Below are 12,245 nucleotides of genomic sequence, written 5' to 3'. Positions count from 1 at the left end.
CTCCTGTCCTCTCTTCTCTCCCTAATCAGTCTCCTGTCCTCTCTTCTCTACCTAATCAGTCTCCTGTCCTCTCTTCGCTCCCTAATCAGTCTCCTGTCCTCTCTTGTCTCCCTAATCAGTCTCCTTTCCTCTCTTCTCTCCCTAATCAGTCTCCTGTCCTCTCTTCTCTCCCTAATCAGTCTCCTGTCCTCTCTTCTCTACCTAATCATTCTCCTTTCCTCTCTTCTCTCCCTAATCAGTCTCCTGTCCTCTCTTCTCTCCCTAATCAGTCTCCTGTCCTATCTTCTCTCCCTAAACAGTCTCCTCTCATCTCTTGTCTCCCTAATCAGTCTCTTGTCCTCTCTTCTCTCCCTAATCATTCTCCTTTCCTCTCTTCTCTCCCTAATCAGTCTCCTGTCCTCTCTTCTCTCCCTAATCAGTCTCCTGTCCTCTCTTCTCTACCTAATCAGTCTCCTGTCCTCTCTTCGCTCCCTAATCAGTCTCCTGTCCTCTCTTGTCTCCCTAATCAGTCTCCTTTCCTCTCTTCTCTCCCTAATCAGTCTCCTGTCCTCTCTTCTCTCCCTAATCAGTCTCCTGTCCTCTCTTCTCTACCTAATCAGTCTCCTTTCCTCTCTTCTCTCCCTAATCAGTCTCCTGTCCTCTCTTCTCTCCCTAATCAGTCTCCTGTCCTCTCTTCTCTACCTAATCAGTCTCCTGTCCTCTCTTCTCTCCCTAATCAGGCTCCTGTCCTCTCTTCTCTCCTTAATCAGTCTCCTGTCCTCTCTTCTCTCCCTAATCAGTCTCCTCTCCTCTCTTGTCTCCCTAATCATTCTCCTGTCCTCTCTTGTCTCCCTAATCAGTCTCCTTTCCTCTCTTCTCTCCCTAATCAGTCTCATGTCCTCTCTTCTCTCCCTAATCAGTCTCATGTCCTCTCTTCTCTCCCTAATCAGTCTCCTGTCCTCTCTTCTCTCCCTAATCAGTCTCCTGTCCTCTCTTCTCTCCCTAATCAGTCTCCTGTCCTCTCTTCTCTCCCTAATCAGTCTCCTGTCCTCTCTTCTCTCCCTAATCAGTCTCCTGTCCTCTCTTCTCTCCCTAATCAGTCTCCTGTCCTCTCTTCTCTCCCTAATCAGTCTCATGTCCTCTCTTCTCTCCCTAATCAGTCTCCTGTCCTCTCTTCTCTCCCTAATCAGTCTCCTGTCCTCTCTTGTCTCCCTAATCAGTCTCCTGTCCTCTCTTCTCTACCTAATCAGTCTCCTGTCCTCTCTTCTCTCCCTAATCAGTCTCCTGTCCTCTCTTCTCTCCCTAATCAGTCTCCTGTCCTCTCTTCTCTACCTAATCAGTCTCCTGTCCTCTCTTCTCTCCCTAATCAGGCTCCTGTCCTCTCTTCTCTCCCTAATCAGTCTCCTGTCCTCTCTTGTCTCCCTAATCAGTCTCATGTCCTCTATTCTCTACCTAATCAATCTCCTGTCCTCTCTTCTCTCCCTAATCAGTCTCCTGTCCTCTATTCTCTCCCTAATCAGTCTCCTGTCCTCTCTTCCCTCCCTAATCAGTCTCCTGTCCCCTCTTCTCTCCCTAATCATTCTCCTGTCCTCTCTTCTCTCCCTAATCAGTCTCCTCTATTCTCTTCTCTCCCTCACCATATGTGATGTACCTTAGTGAGCTGTGGGAGGGTGATATCTCACCATATGTGATGGAACTTAGTGAGCTGTTGGAGGGTGATATCTCACCATATGTGATGGAACTTAGTGAGCTGTTGGAGGGTAATATCTCACCATATGTGATGGAACTTAGTGAGCTGTTGGAGGGTGATATCTCACCATATGTGATGTACCTTAGTGAGCTGTTGGAGGGTGATATCTCACCATATGTGATGTAACTTAGTGAGCTGTTGGAGGGTGATATCTCACCATATGTGATGTAACTTAGTGAGCTGTGGGAGGGTGATATCTCACCATATGTGATGTAACTTAGTGAGCTGTTGGAGGGTGATATCTCACCATATGTGATGTAACTTCAATGTCAACAAGTGTCTTCCTCTACCTCTTAGGTTGTGTCTGAACTCTGATACCCAGAGACATGTGTACCTTGCTGTCTACTATTACTGCTACTGCTACTACTACTAACTGGTTTTGTCTTCCTCCTCCTCCTCCTCCTCCTCCTCCTCCTCCTCCTCCTCATCATCATTATCATCATCATCAAAACCACCACTACTTTCTCTGTAGTCATATCAAAGTTTGACCCTCACCTGTAATGTGTATCCTGGCTCACACTGGAATGAGACAACATTGTTCATCTGGAGTCTCTCTCCCACCTTGATACCATTCATAGGAACCACTGGCTCTGGACAACTGGTCAGAGAGACCGCTGAGATGGAGAGAGGACGAGATGAGAAAAATAAGGAGAGAGACAGAGTGAGACAGAGAGAGAGAGAGAGAGAGAGAGAGAGAGAGAGAGAGAGAGACGCAGACAGACAGACAGACAGACAGACTACACATCCCATTGATACCACAGTAGTCACCAGCTTACTAGCTGCTGTCAATCCATTTATCATCACTCCACTTGTCTTGTCTAATTAATCACACACACCTGGTCCTTATCCCCAATTAGTCATTGTATAAGTGTTCCCTCTGCTTCCTTGTCTGTGTGGGTGATTGTTTGTAGTGAGCTGTGTTTAGCTCGGTTGAGCTACCCTTACCTTGTTGTTGCCAGGGTAGATATTTCCCCTGTGCCTGAGTTTTGTTGTCGCATGCTTGCACAACTGTTTATCGACGGAATAAACTCTTTGGATTCGAATTACTCTCCTGCGCCTGACTCCTTCTATCACACGCATCACACTAGGAGGACACTACACATCCCATTGATACTACAGTATATTTATCTAGGAGGACACTACACATCCCATTGATACCATAGTATATTTAACTAGGAGGACACTACACATCCCATTGATACTACAGTATATTTAACTAGGAGGACACTACACATCCCATTGATACTACAGTATATTTAACTAGGAGGACACTACACATCCCATTGATACTATAGTATATTTAACTAGGAGGACACTACACATCCCATTGATACTATAGTATATTTAACTAGGAGGACACTACACTTCCCATTGATACCATAGTATATTTAACTAGGAGGACACTACACATCCCATTGATACCATAGTATATTTAACTAGGAGGACACTACACATCCCATTGATACAATAGTATATTTAACTAGGAGGACACTACACATCCCATTGATACTATAGTATATTTAACTAGGAGGACACTACACATCCCATTGATACTATAGTATATTTATCTAGGAGGACACTACACATCCCATTGATACTATAGTATATTTAACTAGGAGGACACTACACATCCCATTGATACTATAGTATATTTAACTAGGAGGACACTACACATCCCATTGATACTATAGTATATTTCAACATGGTTTGTGTTGTATATTTACTCTTGTATTCCAGCCTGAAGCCGGCAGCAGACACACTGATGTCAGAGAAGAAGTGGAGGTAGAGCTGGTTGGACGTGCTGTTCAGGAGAGCCGGGACCGTCGTTCCTGGAGGGGAGACCAATAGTACTCTTCATCAACACATTCAACCCTTCATCAAGCCTTATTTATCTTACAATGGTTATATTAAGAGGACAGAAGATATCCATTTTTAGGTACTGATATCGCTTGTATGAACCGATAGGCGTTGTTAGAAGTTTATTCATAATGACTGGTGAGGTGGGGATGGTTAAATGAATGCATCTTTCAAAACCACCAATATATCCGTGACTTCTGTAGCTCAATTGGTAGTGCATGTCGTAAAAATGTATGCACACTTGACTGTAAGTCGCTTTGGATGAAAGCGTCTGCTAAATGGCATATTATTATTATTATTATTATTATTATTATTATTACTATTAATCATATTATGATTATTATTATTCATATAAGAGCGATATAACATAGCAGGTGTTATTCGCAGGCGTCGGATACAACAGGTGTGGACTTTACAGTGAAATGATTACTGAGGCAGGAGGAGTACAGGACTGATGAAATCCTTGGCTTCGGTTCAGAGTTCTGGGTCTACAACACCCTGCTCACATGGCCCGCTCTGATTGGCTCATTCATCTTAACACCATAGTGAAGTATTCATTTTACGTTTGTGATTCCTCTGTTGTTTCTTCAGGGCACATTTAAACCTGGTCTCATTCCAATGGGAAACAAAAATAAGAGCTCTACAGCATAGTTATATGATGAGGTTAAACCCAAGAGAGGATCAACTAATGATCTCTAAAATAAAGGTAACCTTTTCAACAATACACATTTCTAATACACCTGCTTTGAGCTTCAGTGAGCGTTGATACAGCAACAGTCTGTAATGCAGATCAACATGAACTTGCTGCTTCTCTTTGCTCCACTATTGAGTACCACAGTAACAGGTCACAGTAGTGTTGAGCAACTAATGGAAGTCACGGATATATTGGTGGCTTTGAAAAATGCATTCATTTAACAATCCTCACCTCACCTAAACAGCAAGGCACAATACTCCACCAACACACAGAGAAAGAGAGAGAAGGAGAGAAAGAGAGAGAAGGAGAGAAAGAGAGAGAAGGAGAGAAAGAGAGAGGGAGACATATAAATAAATAAACAGGGAGAGCGTGACTCACCTGAGAAGCTGCCCAGCATGGTGTCACTGTTGTCTCCTCCATCAAACACCTCTAGAGAATCCCAGTTCTGTTCCGTCACAAAACTGATCACCTGGATCTGAGGAGGAGAGAGAAAAAGAGGAGAGGAGAGGAGAGGAGAGGAGAGGACAAGACAGAGGTTAAACCACCTTAATGTTTCAAACAATTCTATTTACAACCTAGCCCTCAAATGCGTTGCCTACACCATCATGACAGCCACTCTCACACTCAGGTGGGTTAGTAAATCTATAAAATATTTGCTCTTCCCCTCCAAATATAGCCTGATAGTGGATGTTCACAGTTGGCATGGTAACTAACTGATAAAGGATTTACGTTGTCACATCAGACGATTAACTTTGCTGATTATATTTATTATTCTGTTATTAAACGTTTAGCACCTTTCAACTTGAAACAACATTACCTGGATATCTGTTGTCTCTCATCAAGCTTTCTGTTTGCTATCATCACTCCTCTCTTCCCCATCTTCCTCTTTCTGTTTACTATCATCACTCATCTCTTCCCCATCCTCCTCTTTACTATCATCACTCCTCTCTTCCCCATCTTCCTCTTTCTGTTGACTATCATCACTCCTCTCTTCCCCATCTTCCTCTTTACTATCATCACTCCTCTCTTCCCCATCTTCCTCTTTACTATCATCACTCCTCTCTTCCCCATTTTCCTCTTTACTATCATCACTCCACTCTTCCCCATCTTCCTCTTTACTATCATCACTCCTCTCTTCCCCATCTTCCTCTTTCTGTTTACTATCATCACTTCTCTCTTCCCCATCCTCCTCTTCCTCTTTGCTATCATCACTCCTCTCTTCCCAATCTTCCTCGTTACTATCATCACTCCTCTCTTCCCCATCTTCCTCTTTACTATCATCACTCCTCTCTTCCCATCTTCCTCTTTCTGTTTACCATCATCACCCCTCTCTTCCCCATCTTCCTCTTCCTCTTTGCTATCATCACTCCTCTCTTCCCCATCTTCCTCTTTACTATCATCACTCCTCTCTTTCCCATCTTCCTCTTCCTCTTTACTATCATCACTCCTCTCTTCCCATCTTCCTCTTCCTCTTTGCTATCATCACTCCTCTCTTCCCCATCTTCCTCGTTACTATCATCACTCCTCTCTTCCCCATCTTCCTCTTTACTATCATCACTCCTCTCTTCCCCATTTTCCTCTTTCTGTTTACTATAATCACTCCTCTCTTCCCCATCTTCCTCTTCCTCTTTGCTATCATTCCTCCTCTCTTCCCCATCTTCCTCTTTACTATCATCACTCCTCTCTTTCCCATCTTCCTCTTCCTCTTTACTATCATCACTCCTCTCTTCCCCATCTTCCTCTTTCTGTTTACTATCATCACTCCTCTCTTCCCCATCTTCATCTTTGCTATCATCACTCCTCTCTTCCCCATCTTCCTCGTTACTATCATCACTCCTCTCTTCCCCATCTTCCTCTTTACTATCATCACTCCTCTCTTCCCCATCTTCCTCTTTCTGTTTACTATCATCACTCCTCTCTTCCCCATTTTCCTCTTTCTGTTTACTATCATCACTTCTCTCTTCCCCATCCTCCTCTTCCTCTTTGCTATCATCACTCCTCTCTTCCCCATCTTCCTCGTTACTATCATCACTCCTCTCTTCCCCATCTTCCTCTTTACTATCATCACTCCTCTCTTCCCCATCTTCCTCTTTCTGTTTACTATCATCACTCCTCTCTTCCCCATCTTCCTCTTTGCTATCATCACTCCTCTCTTCCCCATCTTCCTCATTACTATCATCACTCCTCTCTTCCCCATCTTCCTCTTTACTATCATCACTCCTCTCTTCCCCATCTCCCTCTTTCTGTTTACTATCATCACTCCTCTCTTCCCTATCTTCCTCTTTCTGTTTACTATCATCACTCCTCTCTTCCCAATCTTCATCTTTGCTATCATCACTCCTCTCTTCCCCATCTTCCTCGTTACTATCATCACTCCTCTCTTCCCCATCTTCCTCTTTACTTTCATCACTCCTCTCTTCCCCATTTTCCTCTTTACTATCATCACTCCACTCTTCCCCATCTTCCTCTTTACTATCATCACTCCTCTCTTCCCCATCTTCCTCTTTCTGTTTACTATCATCACTTCTCTCTTCCCCATCCTCCTCTTCCTCTTTGCTATCATCACTCCTCTCTTCCCCATCTTCCTCGTTACTATCATCACTCCTCTCTTCCCATCTTCCTCTTTCTGTTTACCATCATCACCCCTCTCTTCCCCATATTCCTCTTCCTCTTTGCTATCATCACTCCTCTCTTCCCCATCTTCCTCTTTACTATCATCACTCCTCTCTTTCCCATCTTCCTCTTCCTCTTTACTATCATCACTCCTCTCTTCCCATCTTCCTCTTCCTCTTTGCTATCATCACTCCTCTCTTCCCCATCTTCCTCGTTACTATCATCACTCCTCTCTTCCCCATCTTCCTCTTTACTATCATCACTCCTCTCTTCCCCATTTTCCTCTTTCTGTTTACTATAATCACTCCTCTCTTCCCCATCTTCCTCTTCCTCTTTGCTATCATCACTCCTCTCTTCCCCATCTTCCTCTTTACTATCATCACTCCTCTCTTTCCCATCTTCCTCTTTACTATCATCACTCCTCTCTTCCCATCTTCCTCTTTCTGTTTACTATCATCACTCCTCTCTTCCCCATCTTCCTCTTTGCTATCATCACTCCTCTCTTCCCCATCTTCCTCGTTACTATCATCACTCCTCTCTTCCCCATCTTCCTCTTTACTATCATCACTCCTCTCTTCCCCATCTTCCTCTTTCTGTTTACTATCATCACTCCTCTCTTCCCCATCTTCCTCTTTCTGTTTACTATCATCACTCCTATCTTCCCCATCTTCCTCTTTCTGTTTACTATCATCACTTCTCTCTTCCCCATCTTCCTCTTCCTCTTTGCTATCATCACTCATCTCTTCCCCATCTTCCTCGTTACTATCATCACTCCTCTCTTCCCCATCTTCCTCTTTACTATCATCACTCCTCTCTTCCCCATCTTCCTCTTTCTGTTTACTATCATCACTCCTCTCTTCCCCATCTTCCTCTTTCTGTTTACTATCATCACTCCTCTCTTCCCCATCTTCCTCTTTGCTAACATCACTCCTCTCTTCCCCATCTTCCTCATTACTATCATCACTCCTCTCTTCCCCATCTTCCTCTTTACTATCATCACTACTCTCTTCCCCATCTCCCTCTTTCTGTTTACTATCATCACTCCTCTCTTCCCTATCTTCCTCTTTCTGTTTACTATCATCACTCCTCTCTTCCCTATCTTCCTTTTTACTATCATCACTCCTCTCTTTCCCATCTTCCTCTTTCTGTTTACTCTCATCACTCCTCTCTTCCCCATCTTCCTCTTTCTGTTTACTATCATCACTCCTCTCTTCCCCATCTTCCTCTTTGCTATCATCACTCCTCTCTTCCCCATCTTCCTCGTTACTATCATCACTCCTCTCTTCCCCATCTTCCTCTTTACTATCATCACTCCTCTCTTCCCCATCTTCCTCTTCCTCTTTACTATCATCACTACTCTCTTCCCCATCTCCCTCTTTCTGTTTACGATCATCACTCCTCTCTTCCCCATCTTCCTCTTTCTGTTTACTATCATCACTTATCTCTTCCCCATCCTCCTCTTCCTCTTTGCTATCATCACTCCTCTCTTTCCCATCTTCCTCGTTACTATCATCACTCCTCTCTTCCCCATCTTCCTCTTTACTATCATCACTCCTCTCTTCACCATCTTCCTCTTTCTGTTTACTATCATCACTCCTCTCTTCCCCATCTTCCTCTTTCTGTTTACTATCATCACTCCTCTCTTCCCCATCTTCCTCTTCCTCTTTGCTATCATCACTCCTCCTTTCCCCATCTTCCTTTTTACTATCATCACTCCTCTCTTCCCCATCTTCCTCTTTCTGTTTACTATCATCACTCCTCTCTTCCCAATCTTCCTCTTTCTGTTTACTATCATTACTCCTCTCTTCCCCATCCTCCTCTTCCTCTTTGCTATCATCACTCCTCTCTTCCCCATCTTCCTCGTTACTATCATCACTCCTCTCTTCCCCATCTTCCTCTTTACTATCATCACTCCTCTCTTCCCCATCTTCCTCTTTCTGTTTACCATCATCACTCTTCTCTTCCCCATCTTCCTCTTCCTCTTTGCTATCATCACTCCTCTAATCCCCATCTTCCTCGTTACTATCATCACCCCTCTCTTCCCCATCTTCCTCTTTACTATCATCACTCCTCTCTTCCCCATCTTCCTCTTTCTGTTTACCATCATCACCCCTCTCTTCCCCATCTTCATCTTACTCTTTGCTATCATCACTCCTCTCTTCCCCATCTTCCTCGTTACTGTCATCACTCCTCTCTTCCCCATCTTCCTCTTTACTATCATCACTCCTATCTTCCCCATCTTCCTCTTTCTGTTTACTATCATCACTCCTCTCTTCCCCATCTTCCTCTTCCTCTTTACTATCATCACTCCTCTCTTCCCCATCTTCCTCTTTACTATCATCGCTCCTCTCTTCCCCATCTTCCTCTTTACTATCATCACTCCTCTCTTCCCCAACCTCCTCTTTACTATCATCACTCCTCTCTTCCCCATCTTCCTCTTTCTGTTTACTATCATCACTCCTCTCTTCCCCATCTTCCTCTTCCTCTTTACTATCATCACTCATCTCTTCCCCATCTTTCTATTTACTATCATCACTCCTCTCTTCCCCATTTTCCTCTTCCTCTTTACTATCATCACTACTCTCTTCCCCATCTCCCTCTTTCTGTTTACGATCATCACTCCTCTCTTCCCCATCTTCCTCTTTCTGTTTACTATCATCACTTATCTCTTCCCCATCCTCCTCTTCCTCTTTGCTATCATCACTCCTCTCTTTCCCATCTTCCTCGTTACTATCATCACTCCTCTCTTCCCCATCTTCCTCTTTACTATCATCACTCCTCTCTTCACCATCTTCCTCTTTCTGTTTACTATCATCACTCCTCTCTTCCCCATCTTCCTCTTTCTGTTTACTATCATCACTCCTCTCTTCCCCATCTTCCTCTTCCTCTTTGCTATCATCACTCCTCCTTTCCCCATCTTCCTTTTTACTATCATCACTCCTCTCTTCCCCATCTTCCTCTTTCTGTTTACTATCATCACTCCTCTCTTCCCAATCTTCCTCTTTCTGTTTACTATCATTACCCCTCTCTTCCCCATCCTCCTCTTCCTCTTTGCTATCATCACTCCTCTCTTCCCCATCTTCCTCGTTACTATCATCACTCATCTCTTCCCCATCTTCCTCTTTCTTTTCATCACTCCTCTCCTCCCCATCTTCCTCTTTCTGTTTACCATCATCACTCTTCTCTTCCCCATCTTCCTCTTCCTCTTTGCTATCATCACTCCTCTAATCCCCATCTTCCTCGTTACTATCATCACCCCTCTCTTCCCCATCTTCCTCTTTACTATCATCACTCCTCTCTTCCTCATCTTCCTCTTTCTGTTTACCATCATCACCCCTCTCTTCCCCATCTTCATCTTACTCTTTGCTATCATCACTCCTCTCTTCCCCATCTTCCTCGTTACTGTCATCACTCCTCTCTTCCCCATCTTCCTCTTTACTATCATCACTCCTATCTTCCCCATCTTCCTCTTTCTGTTTACTATCATCACTCCTCTCTTCCCCATCTTCCTCTTCCTCTTTACTATCATCACTCCTCTCTTCCCCATCTTCCTCTTTACTATCATCGCTCCTCTCTTCCCCATCTTCCTCTTTACTATCATCACTCCTCTCTTCCCCAACCTCCTCTTTACTATCATCACTCCTCTCTTCCCCATCTTCCTCTTTTCTGTTTACTATCATCACTCCTCTCTTCCCCATCTTCCTCTTCCTCTTTACTATCATCACTCATCTCTTCCCCATCTTCCTATTTACTATCATCACTCCTCTCTTCCCCAACCTCCTCTTTACTATCATCACTCCTCTCTTCCCCAACATCCTCTTTACTATCATCACTCCTCTCTTCCCCATCTTCCTCTTTCTGTTTACTATCATCACTCCTCTCTTCCCCATCTTCCTCTTCCTCTTTACTATCATATCTCCTCTCTTCCCCATCTTCCTCTACGCTATCATCACTTCTCTCTTCCCCATCTTCCTCTTTACTATCATCACTCCTCTCTTCCCCAACCTCCTCTTTACTTTCATCACTCCTCTCTTCCCCATCTTCATCTTTCTGTTTGCTATCATCACTCCTCTCTTCCCCATCGTCCTCTTTATTATCATCACTCCTCTCTTCCCCATCTTCCTCTTTCTGTTTACTATCATCACTCCTATCTTCCCCATCTTCCTCTTTCTGTTAACGATCATCACTCCTCTCTTCTTCATCTTCCTCTTTACTATCATCACTCTTTTCTTCCCCATCTTCCTCTTTCTGTTTACTATCATCACTCTTCTCTTCCCCATCAGCCTCTTTCTGTTTACTATCATCACTCCTCTCTTCCCCATCTTCCTCTTTCTGTTTACTATCATCACTCCTCTCTTCCCTATCTTCCTCTTTACTATCATCACTCCTCTCTTCCCCATCTTCCTCTTTCTGTGTACTATCATCACTCCTCTCTCCCCCATCTTCCTCTTTCTGTTTACTATCATCACTCCTCTCTTCCTCATCTTCCTCTTTCTGTTTACTATTATCACTCCTCTCTTCCCCATCTTCCTTTTTACTATCATCACTCCTCTCTTCCCCATCTTCCTCTTTCTGTTTGCTATCATCACTCCTCTCTTCCCCATCTTCCTCTTTCTGTTTGCTATCATCACTCCTCTCTTCCCCATCTTCCTCTTTCTGTTTACTATCATCACTCCTCTCTTCCCCATCTTCCTCTTTCTGTTTACTATCATCACTCCTCTCTTCCCCATCTTCCTCTTTACTATCATCACTCCTCTCTTCCCCATCTTCCTCTTTCTGTTTACTATCATCACTCCTCTCTTCCCCATCTTCCTCTTTACTATCATCACTCCTCTCTTCCCCATCTTCCTCTTCCTCTTTACTATCATCACTAATCTCTTCCCCATCTCCCTCTTTCTGTTTACTATCATCACTCCTCTCTTCCCTATCTTCCTCTTTCTGTTTACTATCATCACTCCTCTCTTCCCTATCTTCCTCTTTACTATCATCACCCCTCTCTTCCCCATCTTCCTCTTTCTGTGTACTATCATCACTCCTCTCTCCCCCATCTTCCTCTTTCTGTTTGCTATCATCATTCCTCTCTTCCCCATCTTCCTCTTTCTGTGTGCTATCATCACTCCTCTCTTCCCCATCTTCCTCTTTCTGTTTACTATCATCACTCCTCTCTTCCCCATCTTCCTCTTTCTGTTCACTATCATCACTCCTCTCTTCCCCATCTTCCTCTTTCTGTTTACTATCATCACTCCTCTCTTCCCCATCTTCCTCTTTACTATCATCACTCCTCTCTTCCCCATCTTCCTCTTCCTCTTTACTATCATCACTACTCTCTTTCCCATCTCCCTCTTTCTGTTT

At 43.9% G+C, this 12,245-nt stretch overlaps 1 protein-coding gene across 1 annotated transcript in view; it reads right to left on the bottom strand.

Moving 5' to 3' along the window:
- The window catches only part of csmd2 (CUB and Sushi multiple domains 2), a 421,278-nt gene that overhangs the window by 188,987 nt on the left and 220,046 nt on the right, over nucleotides 1–12,245 (bottom strand). The window contains exons 31-33 of the mRNA XM_045225492.1: nucleotides 4,659–4,755; nucleotides 3,454–3,558; nucleotides 2,225–2,343 (exon numbers count right to left, since the gene is read on the bottom strand). Coding sequence (XP_045081427.1) covers nucleotides 2,225–2,343; nucleotides 3,454–3,558; nucleotides 4,659–4,755 — 321 coding nt within the window. The remainder of the gene's footprint in view (nucleotides 1–2,224; nucleotides 2,344–3,453; nucleotides 3,559–4,658; nucleotides 4,756–12,245) is intronic.

This window comes from Coregonus clupeaformis, chromosome 16 (genome assembly GCF_020615455.1).
Source record: "Coregonus clupeaformis isolate EN_2021a chromosome 16, ASM2061545v1, whole genome shotgun sequence".
In the NCBI taxonomy this organism is placed as follows: Eukaryota; Metazoa; Chordata; class Actinopteri; order Salmoniformes; family Salmonidae; genus Coregonus; species Coregonus clupeaformis.
This window is presented reverse-complemented; position numbering and strand designations above follow the sequence as displayed.